Source organism: Paramormyrops kingsleyae, chromosome 2, assembly GCF_048594095.1.
Source record: "Paramormyrops kingsleyae isolate MSU_618 chromosome 2, PKINGS_0.4, whole genome shotgun sequence".
In the NCBI taxonomy this organism is placed as follows: domain Eukaryota; kingdom Metazoa; phylum Chordata; class Actinopteri; order Osteoglossiformes; family Mormyridae; genus Paramormyrops; species Paramormyrops kingsleyae.
Genome location: NC_132798.1, coordinates 20,489,758 through 20,504,705, shown reverse-complemented (window position 1 = coordinate 20,504,705; position 14,948 = coordinate 20,489,758). Strand labels below are relative to the sequence as shown.

The window sequence follows — 14,948 nt, the reverse complement described above, 5'->3', positions numbered from 1 at the left end:
CCTGCCAAGGGAACGCTCACTCCCTCTCACTCCATCTCTCTGCAGGATGAAAGGCGCCTTTCATGCCATCCCCTCCCAATAAGATATTTTTGAAAAGTTAATCATTTGTATAAAGCTCACAGATATCAACTATGCACGACACTCCTAATAGACGTTTCTGTCATGAATTAAAATATTTTTAAATAATGTTGTTAGGTTTTCAATATAAAAGAGTTGTTTATGGAAATCATATGTTCTTTGTGGATAATTTCAGAGTATTCTGCTTAATTATATTATTATTTTTCATCTTTTCTGAAAAAAACTGGCCTGATACATGTTTCATGGTTATTAAAGCTTATGAACAATACAATTCAGAGAGGAAATAAGACCAGTAAAATATAATTAGTTACAATATTTTCTATTAGGAGTAAATCTTTAAATTTTCACATGGTAAAGCCTTTTATCATGGCTCTCCGTTGGCCCAGGCCTCCAGGTTGTGGTAGACCTTGGTGGAAGGCAGATGCTCATAGAGACCACAAATTCTGCAGAGTATGTCCCTCCAGCCAGGCCATTTTTGAACATCATAGTCACGTCTCCAACGGAAATATGACTCGTATCGCTCTTTGTCTGAGGCCAGCTGGTTCAAGAAATCAGCCAGTTCTTTAATGGAGTTGAAGTCGTCCACATGGATGAAGGAGTCTTTGGGAATGAAGGCCTCGTAGTTAGCTCGGGGTGGGCCCAGCACAACCGGCACACTGCCAGCCAGCAAGGCATTGTTCCACAGCTTCTCTGTTATGTAGTCTCTATGCACCGAGTTCTCAAAGGCCAGGTAGAAGTAGCACCGAGAAATAGTGGATAACAGCTGGTCAGAGTCTAGTGGCTTCTTAGCCCAGTGTCCATAAACCTCCACAGGGATCAGCTTCTTCAGACTCAGGTACACTTCAGTTCTCTTGTGGGTCGGCTGGTAGTTGCTGACCACCCAGCAGGCCAGCGTTTGCTTAGCGGGGATAATATAATCACCTTCAGTGGTCCTGGGAACCAGCTCCCCATAGGGTGTGAAGATATCTGCATCACGCCGGTATGTCATGGTCCAGTTGAAGAGGCCCCCATAAGGTCTCAGGTCCCCATTATGGGATGGAGACTCCAGGGAGAGCCACACCCACTTTTGGGCTGTCGGACGAGGCTGGTCAAGGGGCAGCCTGGAGATGCCTGTTTGTAGCTCATATTGGTGGAAGACCACCACGTCAGCCTGATGGTATAGACTGCGGTTGTCCACAAGGTGGCAGCCACCAACATGGTATTTTGTCCTGCAAATGTCCTCCTGCAGGGTCTGGTTCTGTTCAAACGGCCAGTGCCACATCAGGACCCTGATATCCTCTCGCTCAGTACCAAGCCTTGACCTGTCATTGAACCATTTCATAAACCACTGATATATAACATATTTGCTGAGGATAAAGGCCAGGATAAGGGCCAGAAATATCGTCTTTCTGCTTCTCCCGGCAGCCATGGTTGGTCTTGCACAGATGAGACTGCGGGATCCCGTAGGATCCTGTTGGAGCCCTGAGCTGTGGTCCTCGCACGATCTTCGCTTATGCTTTCAAGTTGCCAGGATCACACAATAGTTTCTTCAATGCTGTAGAAAAGAGCATTTCAAAACTGTTTTATATTAAAACTTCCTTAAGACCTGTACAACATCTTATTTTTAAAAAATCATTTGAAATACTTTCTTCATGTTCATTATAGACCAAGTTCACAAAAAGCATACTGTATGAACAAATTCAAGTATAGGTCAAGAATATTGTCATATAAATCAAGATTCCTTTACACGATGACCACATATTGTATGGGGTACAGGTTTCACCTCAGGATATGCTGGTGGTTTAAGTTGTAAGGAAACATAAAATATAAAAAGAAGCTGCAGAAATATATTTTGCTGGTAAATACGTTATTGGCATTAAGGTGAAACTCTAGGGGTTTTCATAATGGATGATGGCAAAGTCTGTCTGCAGAGGTAATCTTAAAAAAAGCCTTTTCATTCTAAAGAGCCGGAGAAAAACAGAGTACAGGAGATGGTGTCTATGTCTGACTAAGTTAAATTTAAACCTTATGTCAAACTTTTAATGTGATGCAGGTCTATGAAATGTTTTTATTTTGATTAAATGTTTTTTTAAATGACTAAAAAGATCTGATACTTATATAGGTTTACATTGAGTGAATAAAGATTACAAGAAAAAACGACTTTCCTTGAGCTTGTCCCCGACACTGAGACACACTTTAGCACACAAATCCTGGTTAACGTTAATGTCCATAAATGCTTGCGAGATGAATTCCTTCAATTCATCCACTGTGTGGGGATTCCTCTCAAAAACCTTCTGCTTTGCAGTGCCCCTCAAAAAAGGTCCATGAGTGTCAGGTCGCGTGAACGTGGTGGCCAGTCAATGCTGCCACATCGGCCAGTTCAATTCTGTGGAAAGGTGTTGTCAAGGTAACCAAATTGTGTAACAGTGTCAGGGACAGTCTCCAGGAATGTATCAACGTTGGAACACTGCAAACAAACTGCAGAAGAATACTGAGGCAATTCAAAAAAATTACAGTGTAGTTAATTATTTGTAAGTCATAATTCAAACTCACCTCAAACATTTCACGTTGGTACTATCTGCACAGCTACGTAAATGACCAAAAGCAGCTAAGTAAGAGTACTCCATCGAGTCCAAACTGGATAAAAAGGTGTGTAATCTGGTCTCCCAGTGTGCCCACCTGGAATTTCCCCTTTGTGCCGGTGATTCCCAGACTCCGATGCCCCAGGTAAGCGCTCCTTTGTACAGCTCGCTGGGTGTTATGTATTTCCAGACAGGAGACGGGCATCTCAATGCAGGTTAGCTTTGGCGGACGGCTAACAGTCTGTCTTGTGGTTCCTCACGGTCTCTCACTTCTTGACCTCTTTCTTGTGTAACTCTTCTCAAACTATGACTGTTATATAAGTAAAATGCTACAATTACTCATCAAACATCAGGTGATACCTTAGTGTTACATTACCCCCCTTCCCATTACCATCCACCACTTCTAAATATTATGCCTATAAATATTAACTAGTAGAACCAGTCACACCAGTTCTCTCCTGAAACTGATCCTAAAGTGATGCTTTCATAATGGTTTTGCACCATTGTGTTCTTTGTGTTCAGAACCATGATTAGCCTGGCCTGCGTGGCAGATTCCCTGTGGACCGTCAGAGTACACCATATGATTTTAATTCAAAACAATAATTGTTGAATTAAGTCAACATGATTTTTTACTACACAGACTATATGTTATATACTCTATATTCCACTTGCATGAGTATTTAAACCCTTTTATTGTGGCAAGTCTTCAGTTTCATAAAGGTGCACAAAAGTACCTTATGAGCCGCCCAATTAAACTGAAGGCCATGTTGCAGTGCGGTACTGAGACATGTGTCCTGTGACTCTTGTGGATGGCCATTTCCGGAGGGTGGGACTGGACCATGTGTCTGCCTGGGGGATTGTGTGCTGGGTGCGGCAATGCGCTGCCTCAGTGCACCTGACCTGACCTGACCTGACCCATGGAATGAGGGAGAATGTGACAAACAGGCTGGGCAACTTAGTGGCCCCAATTAAATCACATATCAGATTTTTTGCTGTAATCATGGACTGTAACTTGAATTTTAAGAGCCATTTCCAACATGCTACTAAGATAGCCTTCTGCCATGTGAGGCACACAGCTAAAGCCAGACCTTTTCTATCACTGAGATGCTGAAAGTTCATGCAGGTTTTTATTACCAGTCCACATGGCCAGAGTTAGAGAGAAGTAAAGTGGGGAGGCAGCGTTTAGTCCTCATGCCCCCAGACTCTGGGATACACTTCCGGTAGCAATTAGAGCCGCTGAATGACTTCCTTGTTTTAAAAAGCTATCAAAGACACAATGTTTTACCCAAGATTGTTAGATACACTTTATTCTTTTAATTTTTTTAGATGTCCTGTATTTTTAGTTTTTTTTAAGCTTTAAATTTTCTTGCACCATTTAAATATATATTTTTCCCTCTTATACCTTTATTTCTTTTATTGTACTCTGTTTATCCTTTTTAGTTTTTTATTTAACCTTTTATTACTTTTGCCTTGTATGACTGTTTTGTCCTTTATTATATTACCATTTGACGTTGCCTTTTTGCCATTTCAAAAGGAGTCTGAGTTCCTTGTCATTGGACATATTACCATGGAAACAAAAACCTTGCAAGTTAAGGTGAAGTAGTGGATTTATTTTCAAAAGCCGATTCACTATTCCAAGATCAGACTCTAGAGCCACAACAGAGATTTGGGGAGATTTGTAAGTCCCTGGTAATATGTCACTAAGTTGGGGGTGGGTAGGGATTCCAGGACACCTAAGGGCAGCTGGCCGGGCGACTCAGGACAGGCTGGGAGACATTGGACCACATCTTGATGGGCCACTGGAAGGCGCTTTAATGAGTGCCAGGGCACACCGAGTACCTGAATGCCCTGAAATAGCAACTGGGCCCTCTGGGTTACATCACAGTTTGACAGGCCTATTTTAGGAAGTGCTGTCTTATGCTGTGATCATGCGCAAATACAGTGGTGTTAAAAAGCAGACATGCGCAGTGTCAGTATGATTCAGAGCAATGATTACAGCTGGAGCTTAGATACAGTGGTGTTAAAAAGCAGACATGCGCAGTGTCAGTATGATTCCAAACTGGCCACAGTCTAACACTGTTTGCCATGTTATCAGCATTTCTGTTTCTGCTAAAGCTTCCGAAATGTGATGCACCTCGGGACTTTGGGGCCTTATGCAGGTGAGACGGGCTCAGATGACAGAGACAGACAGGTCCAGGTGAGCAGACGTTGAGGGACTAGGTTTGTTAAGGTTAAGGGGGTAAGGAGGTACACAGAATAGTGTCTCTAAATGCCCTACTGCCCTGCTTGCCCCCTACCATTGAAATCCAGAGAATACTCAACTCCCCACTTTATTACTATTACCCACCCATATATCTGCAGTCACTAGGGTTTGGATTCTATCTACTGTACTAGTTAAAGGCACAAGACAGGCATTACAGTGCACACAGAGTGACACACACACAAACACAGACAGACAGGCAGACAGATACACACAGACAGACAGACCGAAACAGACACACATACACACACACAGAAATAGACAGACAGACACACACACAGACACACACAGACAGGCAGACAGATGCACACAGACAGACACACAGACAGAAAGAGACGCACAGACACACAGACAGACACACAGACAGAAAGAGACGCACAGACACACAGACAGATGGACAGACACACAGACACAGACAGACACACATACAGAGAGACAGACAGGCAGATACACAGTGACAGACACACACAGACATTCACACACATATTTTTGCATTCATACAGTATCTTTGTGGGGACTCTCCATTCATTTCTATGGGAAAAACTCTAATTCCAGCAATGATGACCTTAACTGCCACCCAGAGCTTCATGTAGGAACTATATTCCTTCTACCTCAACTCCATACACCAACCGAAATGCTGCTCAGAAAATATCGCCGGGTAGCGTTGGGCCATTATCTGATAGCCATTATCAATTCATTATCAACAATATCTAATAGAATGATGTTTCTATGCCAGATGGTACCACCCGTGAAAAATTATGGAAACATTGCAATATGAATATGATGAAATGATTTGTTTTTAAAATAGCATTTATAAACTTGACATCAAGGACAAAAATAAAAATTTTTTACAGTGGTCCAAGCAGAAGTCAGTTTCATTTAAAATGAGCTTGAATGACAGGTGCGGTTACTGCATGTAATATTACTGTTCAATTCAATTTATTTTTATATGGCTCCTTTCACAATACAGTCACCTCAAGGCGCTTTAAATGGGTGTAGAAAGAAAGAAAGAAAGAAAAAAAGAAGACAATGGAGGAGAGGAACCAAAAAATCCCAAGTAGGAAGGAAAAAAAAAACCTCTGGGGGTCCAAGGTCAATTGGTTGCCCAACCCCCCCTGGGTGTACTAACAATATTGAAAGGATGGACTTGCCTGCTAAAAGCAATGTGTATTACTACTAATCATACCTGTGATATACAAATAGGAATTAGCATTGATGAAGTGTAGATACTTAAATGGTTACTTCATGACAGTTTTCATTTGGAAAAAAAAAATTCATTTGTGTAACTCTTTTATTTCATCCAAGGATTAATGTTGTTAATCTTGTTCATGTGCCCCTGGTATTAAATTGTTTGTGTAAGTATGGAGCTCGTAGGAGGTCAGTGTGGGAAAATAGTTTTTGAAGTAGTTTTGCATTCCCACAAAATAGTTTCATATTCCCTCGCAATAATGTGATGGCATGGATGAACCTAAATAATAGACATGTCCTGTAAAGTGTGCTTTAAGCGTTACACTATGGGAGACAGTGTACACCGTATAACTTTAATATCATGCGTTTTAGACGTATTTATTAATAACTGCACTGTGTCTGTTCACCGCCAGTGACTTTAAGTAAGACAGCTGGGCCATTGAATGTGAAATGCACACATACTGTACAACCACTGAAATATATTACAAACACTGAAAGATACCACAGCTGGCAAACTGCATATAAAGCTAACTTTACTGCGGCGTCATAGTTAAAGTTTGAACTTGAATCCACTTTCTGGAATATTTCAGCATAGATCCAAATTTCAGGTTTTAACCTTAACTATGACACCTCAGTACAGTTAGCTTTACATTCAGTTTTCTGGCTGTAATATCTTTCAACAAAAACAAGCGACACCCCTTGGTTTTCCAGATTCCTATACAGGTGAGTTTTAATTCATATGTCAATCACATTCAATGGCCCAGCTGTTTGGTTTACAGTCACTGATGGTGAATGGGCACAGTGTAATTATTAATAAATATGTATAAGACAAACATATTAAAGTGGCATGGTGTGCACTGTTCCCCATAGTTTAATGCTTACAGCACACTTTGCAGGACATGCCTGTATCGTTTAGGTTAATACTAATTAGTCCATTAATTTGGACATAGTACAGTTATAAGTAACAAAAAACTTCAAAAAACATTTTCCCACCCTGAACTATTAGGGGCTCTGTATCCGAACAAAACAGTTCAACGGGAAAAAAGCGCTCTAAATTCCAGTTTTTTCCACATGGTAAAGCCTATTATCATGGCTCTCCGTTGACCCAGGCCTTCAGGTTGTGGTAGATCTTGGTGGAAGGCAGATGCTCATAGAGACCACAAATTCTGCAGAGTATGTCCCTCCAGCCAGGCCGTTTTTGAACATCATAGTCACGTCTCCAACGGAAATATGACTCGTATCGCTCTTTGTCTGAGGCCAGCTGCTTCAGGAAATCAGCCAGTTCTTTAATGGATTTGAAGTCGTCCACATGGATGAAGGAGTCTTTGGGAATGAAGGCCTCGTAGTTAGCTCGGGGTGGGCCCAGCACAACCGGCACACTACCAGCCAGCAAGGCATTGTTCCATAGCTTCTCTGTTATGTAGTCTCTATACACAGAGTTCTCAAAGGCCAGGTAGAAGTAGCACCGAGAAATAGTGGGTAACAGCTGGTCAGAGTCTAGTGGCTTCTTAGCCCAGCGCCCATAAACCTTCACAGGGATCAGCTTCTTCAGACTCCGGTACACTTCAGTTCTCTTGTGGGTCGGCTGGTAGTTGCTGACCACCCAGCAGGCCAGCGTTTGCTTAGCGGGGATAATATAATCACCTTCAGTGGTCCTGGGAACCAGCTCCCCATAGGGTGTGAAGATATCTGCATCACGCCGGTATGTCATGGTCCAGTTGAAGAGGCCCCCATAAGGTCTCAGGTTCCCATTATGGGCTGGAGACTCCAAAGAGAGCCACACCCACTTTTGGGCTGTCGGACGAGGCTGGTCAAGGGGCAGCCTGGAGATGCCTGTTTGTAGCTTACGGTTGTGAAAGACCACCACGTCAGCCTGATGGTATAGACTGCGGTTGTCCACAAGGTGGCAGCCACCAACATGGTATTTTGTCCTGCAAATGTCCTCCTGCAGGGTCTGGTTCTGTTCAAATGGCCAGTGCCACATCAGGACCCTGATATCCTCTCGCTCAGTACCAAGCCTTGACCTGTCATTGGACCATTTCATAAACCACTGATATATAACATATTTGCTGAGGATAAAGGTCAGGATAAGGGCCAGAAATATCGTCTTTCTACTTCTCCCAGCAGGCATGGTTAGTCTTGCACAGAGGAGACTGCGGGATCCCGTAGGATCCTGTTGGAGCCCTGAGCTGTGGTCTTCACACAATCTTCAATGATCACTTCACTTGTCAGGATAGTGGAATAGTTTAATGCTGTAGATAAGAGCATTGAATGTAAAACAGTTTTACTGTAAAACTTTAAAAGAAATAGTTTTTTGACTGACATTAAAGGAGATACAAAAGATCGTCTCTGTGTCTGGCTTTTTATATTGTACATGAATTAAATCAAGAGGGAAACTTTTCGGTGCTACTTTACAATAAGGCTACCCATATAAAGGGTTTATGAATGGGTTATAATCTGGTTATTAATTAGGTCGTAAATTATTAAATCGACAATTTTAAACAAGTTAATTTTATTTTTATTAATGAGTTACCATTTACAAGTGGCAAAAGGGAGCCTTATTGTAAAGTTGTACCAACTTTTAATATGAAGACTGCAGAACATTTTAAATCGAATTAACTCCTTTTTATTGACTGCAATGATGTGATGCTTATATAGGTTTACACTGAGTAGCAGAGACCAGGGACCATTGTTGAAAGGGGTCAGTTGTTAAACAGACTTTTAACGCAGTTGAACAGCCAACCCTGGTGATACCACCCTCCACTACTGCAGCAGCTCTGATGCTGATGAAACACGTCAAACTAAGAGTACGCAGATTAATTAGGAAATATATATCGGATTTGATTCAACAGTTGTCCCTGGTCCACCAATATAACAAAAGTTTCCAAGAAAAAGGTTGTTTTACTTCCAGTTTAACAAACTGCTGTTTCTTTTTATACGGAAACAAGAATACAGAGGCAGTGGAAAAAGCAGCAACAGTGTTGTTAAATTTTTAATATATGTTTACTTAACAAGAAAGTCAGTGCCAGTGTTTCATTTACATTTACATTTTACATTTACAGCATTTGGCAGAATTTCCCGATACTAGCTCAATGAAACCAAGGCTATGAATACCATCAATCTAATACTCTGTTGGAAAAGTCTGGCTATTTTGAATGCTGTTGGTACATGCCCGGAAGTTATGGAGCCATTAATGATAGTGGTGATGAAGGGGAGAAGGTCCAGGGAGATTGTCTGGAGCAATGTGGAAGGGATTGGATCCAGTGGGCAGGTGGTAGGGTTGGAAGATGAGATGACTCATGATCTCATCAACTGTAAGACTGGAAAACTGGGTCAGTAAGGGGGAAGGGAAATCCTGGGTGTGTAGTGTAGTGGATGGGGAGGGAGAGAATGTCTGGCAGATTTCGCCAATCCTTTCGTCAAAGAAGGTGGCAAAGTCTTCAGCAGTCAGGGAGGATGGAGCAGGAGGAGTTGGAGGGTTGAGTAGTGATGAAAAGATATTATGGAGTTTACGGGGATCATGTGAGGATAGCTCAAGTTTTTCCTTATAAAAGGCAGTTTTAGCTGCAGTCACATCCGAAGAGAATTTGGATAGAAGAGTACGGTAGGAAGACAGATCTGCATCAAGTTTAGATTTCTTCCATGTCCTCTCTGCTACCCGCAATTCTCTTCGGTTGCTGCGTAATACAGCTGAAAGCCAAGGAGCAGGGCGAGTTTTCCTGGGGTTAAGAGACAGTGGGCAGAGGTGATCAATGGATGAGGAAAGTGAGGAGAGGACAGGGTACAGGAAGCAACAGATGAAGGGGAGACAGAGTGGAGGTTTGGTCTAGTGGGTGAGAAAAGTTGAAAGCCAGGATTGGGGAAGACAGGAAGGGTGATGGTAAAGGATACCAAGTGGTGATCAGAATTATGAAGAGGGGTAGTGGTGATGTCGGTGGCTGGAGAGGGGCGGCTGAAAACCAGGTCGAGAACATTACCTCCTTTCTGTGTTGGAGAGCAGTTGTTGGGTGTCAGAGAAAAGGAATAGAGAAATGGGAGGAGACCAGAAGAAAGGAGCTTGTCATGGGGGAGATTGAAGTCACCAAGGAGAATGAGAGAGGAGCTGTCAGTGGGGAAGAGACTGAGGAGAGTATCCAGCTCCTCTAGAAAGTGGCCTAGGGGGCCAGGAGGGCGGTAGACAACAATGATAAGAATATTGAATGGAGAGGAAACTGCAACTCCATGGAATTCAAAGGATGAGATGTTGAGCTGGGGGAGAGAGAGGGGTGTGAAGCACCAGTTCCGAGATAGTAACAGACCTGTGCCACCGCCCCTGCCAGTCTGGCGTGGAGAGTGGGAGAAAGCATAAGCAAAGGAGAGAGCAGCTGGTGTAGCCGAATTCTCTGGGGATATCCAGGTCTCAGTTAGAGCCAGAAAGTCAAAAGAATGGTGGGAAGCAAGGGCGGAAATAAAATCAGCCTTCTTTACAGCAGACTGGAAATTCCAGAGACCGTCCAACACCCGACGTTGGGACTGGGATGACAGGGGAGGGTAGATAAGATTACTGGATGTGCGGCGCCTGGATGTTGGATGAGATCTTCTAGCTCTAAGAGATAAGTGGACTGGGATAGGTCTGAGGCACATGTCTGCAGTGAAGGTGTGAGTTCAGAAAATTGAGAATAGAAAAGAAAAGGATGGAACGAGTACTAACAGATTAACTGCGTTTGTCTCTAACCGCCACAGACACATGAGAACTGAGTCCAAGACAGAAAATAAACAAAGACAGAGTCCTACCTTACTAGCAGAGAAGAAATCCAAAGCAGAGCTTGAAGCAAACTGAGTACTGAGCTGGACTCACCTTCAATATAACTCAATTAGCCCTGCCCCTAATTTACACCTTCAGCGAGACCGAAACTACACTTGATTGGCTACCTGAAACTACTGATTAACAGAAACTACAACAGTTTCAATTGAGTCCAAGACAGAAAGTAAACAAAGAAAGACAGAGTCCTACCTTACTAACAGAGAAGAAATCCAAAGCAGAGCTTGAAGCAAACTGAGTACTGAGCTGGACTCACCTTCAATATAACTCAATTAGCCCTGCCCCTAATTTACACCTTCAGCGAGACCGAAACTACACTTGATTGGCTACCTGAAACTACTGATTAACAGAAACTACAACAGTTTTAACTGAGTCCAATGGCCTGTACTACGAAGCGGGGTTACTGGCTTATCGGGGTAACTTGTCGGATTTAAGGTAACACAGTTTAAATGGACTTCATATTCGCTCACTTACATTTTGCCAAGACTACCTTAAATCCGACAAGTTACCCCGATAAGCCAGTAACCCCGCTTCGTAGTACAGGCCACAAGACAGAAAGTAAACACTGTTTCACACTGATACTGTTTGCACAACTGAAATGTTCCCTCTTCTGCTTTGTTACACCAACACAAAAATGACACAAAAGCAGCTAAGTAAAAGTACTCCGAGTCTAAACTGGATAAAAAGGTGTGTAGTCTGGCCTCCCAGTGTGCCCACCTGGAATTCCCCCTTTGTGCCGATGATTTCCAGGCTCCGATGCCCCAGGTAAGCGCTCCTTTGTACAACTCGCTGGGTGTATTTCCAGATAGGAGATGGGGATCTCAATGGAGGTTAGCTTTGTCAGACGATTAACAGTCTGGCCTGTGGTTCGTCACAGTCTCTCACTTCTGGTCCATCTCTCTCATGTGTTCCTCTTTCTTTTTTTTCAGAATAATACTCGTACAGATCAAAATGAAAATGCTGCAATTCCTGCTGACACATCAGCTGATATATTCCTCTCTCTATCTGCCAGTCACTAGTACAAGGTAGGTCAGAAACACCCATCAAAAATTAAACAACTTCTGTTTGTTCTCTTGGTCACTCCTTAGTAATACTAATATGCACACCGACCGCCAGGTTTCTGTTTAAAAGTTACAAAAAACAGCTTCAAGCATTGTTACATGTGAACAGTTCTTAAGTTTTTTCACTAATAAAGTTATCAAAATTAAGACTTCTGTTGGGTGTCCTCAGCTTTACAGTGAGGTACAATGTTTGGAAAGGGTCCAGTTGAGTTTGTTGAAATTGTTTTCATAGCAAGAACTCATTGCAGCTTAAATCATCACCTAGTCCTGTAGGTGTCATACCCAGTAGAGTGCTCAAGGAAGCCAGGGACACAATAACTGCAGTTCTTATGTCTATTTGTTTTTTTTGGCCACTGATGTGGTTCCTAATTACTTTAAATCTGCCGTGGCGCAGCCCTTGCTCAAGTAACCAAACCTCGACCAGTCAGATCCAAGTAATTATATGCTTATTTCCAAACTCCCTTTTGTATCTAAAATAATAGAAAAAGTCATAGCTGTCACGTTTCGCGGGGAGGGCGAGCAGGAAGCAGGCGAGCGAAGCCAGGTAGTCAGGGAAACGGGGTTTATTCGGAGGCAGACGTACAGGCACGGACATCAACGGACACTACAATGACAAGTCTGGGGTACATCGACTGAGACACGGACTAAATGCACAAGACTAGGCAAACGAAACAGGAAACAGCTGGGCACAATCGGGAAAGCACACGTGGATAATGAGGGGGCGTGGCACACACTAGGAGCGGACGGAGCGGGGCGTGATAATAGCAATGCAGGTACTGGAGGTAATTGAGTACAATAATATTGTCACGCTTGGCAGACCCAGTGTCAGGGTCAGCCTCCCGCTGTGGTCCTTCCGTGCCCCTTCCCCGTTTGACCAGCAGGTGGTGCTGGTCATCCCGTCCATACGTCAGTCCTTGTTTCTCCCCTGTCTCTTGTCTGATCTTGTGGCTCAATGTATTAAGCATGTGCTGTCTGTTTGCCCCTCGGTCCTGAGTTCCCTCTTGTTGTGAGTTCGAATCCCGCCTCCTCTGTTTTTGTATTTAGCTCCCTGGTGTTTTCCTTTATGTTTAATTATTCCTGGTGTTTGCTTTGTAATTGGTTTTAGTTTTGTTTCTTGTTCCCCTGCCTTATGTTATTACCTATGTACCTTCCGTGTGTTGTTATATGCTTCCTTGGTTAGTGTTTAGTTTCCCTGATGGTTAGTGTCTGAGTTAATTGGTTTCACCTGTGTCTTGTTTCCCTAGTCCTTGTTAATCAGTCTCACCTGCCCTGTGTTAGTCATTACCCCCGTAGTATATTAGTTCCTGCCTTTGTTCTGTTCCCCGCTGGTTCATCGCGTCGCGTCTTGTCTATATTGTGTTCCGGTGTCTATGTGTGGTTGTTGCTTGGCTTATTTAGTTTTGGTTAGATCTGTGTCCTGTTTTCCTTCCTGGTTTTTGTTTGATAATACTTAGTCGTAGTTTATTCCCTTTAGTGTTTGACCCCCCGTGGTCCTTTTGGTTTTGTGTTTGTAGTGTTTTCTGTTTTATTTAATAAACCCCGTTTTGTTTGCTGGAGCCGCAAGTGGGTCGTCCGCCCCTTCTTTGTGTACCATGCCTCGTTCCCGTTCCCGTGCCGTCCGGATCCATGACAGTATGAACCAGCCACAAGGACGATCCCCAGGCTCCAAGACACCTGCCCCACCTGACGGTCAAGTCACCGCCCAGACCCGGGAGGAGGAGGTCAGCACCCTTCGGGAGGTCTGGATGCGACTGTCCCAGACCCCGACGCTCCTCCAGTCGCCCTGGTTATGCCGTGCCCTGACTGAGGCCGGCAACCAGCTGCTCCAGCTCTCTCCAGCATCTCCGGAGGAGGAGGTGCGAAGGCTGGAGAGGGCCTTCTGGCACCTGGTGGACCTGGCCGGGTCACCTAAGGAACCCGAACCAGGTTGCCCAGGGGAAGCCACGGCCGCTTCCGCCGCTCTGCCCGAGCCCTGCCCAGGGGAAGCCACGGCCGCTTCCGCCGCTCTGCCCGAGCCCTGCCCAGGGGAAGCCACGGCCGCCTCCGCCGCTCTGCCCGAGCCCTGCCCAGGGGAGGCCACGGCCGCCTCCGTCGCTCTGCCCGAGCCCTGCCCAGGGGAGGCCACGGCCGCCTCCGTCGCTCTGCCCGAGCCCTGTCCAGGGGAGGCCACGGCCGCCTCCGTCGCTCTGCCCGAGCCCTGCCCAGGGGAGGCCACGGCCGCCTCCGTCGCTCTGCCCGAGCCCTGCCCAGGGGAGGCCACGGCCGCCTCCGTCGCTCTGCCCGAGCCCTGCCCAGGGGAGGCCACGGCCGCCTCCGTCGCTCTGCCCGAGCCCTGCCCAGGGGAGGCCACGGCCGCCTCCGTCGCTCTGCCCGAGCCCTGCCCAGGGGAGGCCACGGCCGCCTCCGTCGCTCTGCCCGAGCCCTGCCCAGGGGAGGCCACGGCCGCCTCCGTCGCTCTGCCCGAGCCCTGCCCAGGGGAGGCCACGGCCGCCTCCGTCGCTCTGCCCGAGCCCTGCCCAGGGGAGGCCACGGCCGCCTCCGTCGCTCTGCCCGAGCCCTGCCCAGGGGAGGCCACGGCCGCCTCCGTCGCTCTGCCCGCGCCCGGCCCACAGGGGGCCGCCGCCTCTGCTTCTGCTCTGCCCGCTCCCGGCCCACAGGGGGCCGCCGCTTCTGCGATGCCCCGGCCGCTCGCGCCCGGCCTACAGGGGGCCGCTGCCTCTGCGATGCCCCGGCCGCTCGCGTCCGGTCCACAGGGGGCCGCTTTCGTCTCTGCTCTGTCTGCGCCCGACCCACAGGAGGTCGCTGCTTCTGCGATGCCCCGGCCGCCCGCGCCCGGCCTACAGGGAGCTGTCGTCTCTGCGATGCCCCGGCTGCCCGCGTCCGGTCCACAGGGGGCCGCCTTCGTCTCTGTTCTGCCTGCGCCCGGCCCGCAGGAGGCCGCGCCTTTGTACTCTGCCCCTGCTTCTCCATCTAAGGCTGTCCTGACCCCATGCCCCAAG

The 14,948-nt window shown here is 46.0% G+C and overlaps 2 protein-coding genes across 7 annotated transcripts; both read right to left on the bottom strand.

The window, feature by feature from the left end:
* Window positions 1-209: 209 nt before the first annotated feature.
* LOC140583232 (alpha-(1,3)-fucosyltransferase 7-like) lies at window positions 210-3,014 on the bottom strand. 4 transcript variants are annotated; one of them, XM_072707824.1, is made up of 2 exons: window positions 2,611-3,014; window positions 210-2,443 (listed from the first exon to the last, which is right to left on the bottom strand). In XM_072707824.1, exon 2 carries the CDS (start codon window positions 1,484-1,486, stop codon window positions 443-445), a length of 1,044 nt encoding a protein of 347 aa, XP_072563925.1. In that variant the 5' UTR covers window positions 1,487-2,443; window positions 2,611-3,014; the 3' UTR covers window positions 210-442. The 4 variants fall into 4 exon arrangements, with proteins under 4 accessions (XP_072563925.1, XP_072563927.1, XP_072563926.1 ...); XM_072707826.1 differs by having other exon boundaries at window positions 210-1,612; XM_072707825.1 differs by having other exon boundaries at window positions 2,737-3,014.
* Window positions 3,015-6,649: 3,635 nt separating this feature from the next.
* Window positions 6,650-11,834, bottom strand: LOC111858698 (alpha-(1,3)-fucosyltransferase 7-like). 3 transcript variants are annotated; one of them, XM_072707822.1, is made up of 2 exons: window positions 11,606-11,834; window positions 6,650-8,339 (listed from the first exon to the last, which is right to left on the bottom strand). In XM_072707822.1, the coding sequence occupies exon 2, from the start codon at window positions 8,216-8,218 to the stop codon at window positions 7,175-7,177; it is 1,044 nt and encodes a 347-aa protein (XP_072563923.1). In that variant the 5' UTR covers window positions 8,219-8,339; window positions 11,606-11,834; the 3' UTR covers window positions 6,650-7,174. The 3 variants fall into 3 exon arrangements, with proteins under 3 accessions (XP_072563923.1, XP_072563924.1, XP_072563922.1); XM_072707823.1 differs by lacking the exon at window positions 11,606-11,834 and adding an exon at window positions 11,081-11,135; XM_072707821.1 differs by lacking the exon at window positions 11,606-11,834 and adding an exon at window positions 10,861-10,920.
* Between the last annotated feature and the right edge of the window lie 3,114 nt (window positions 11,835-14,948).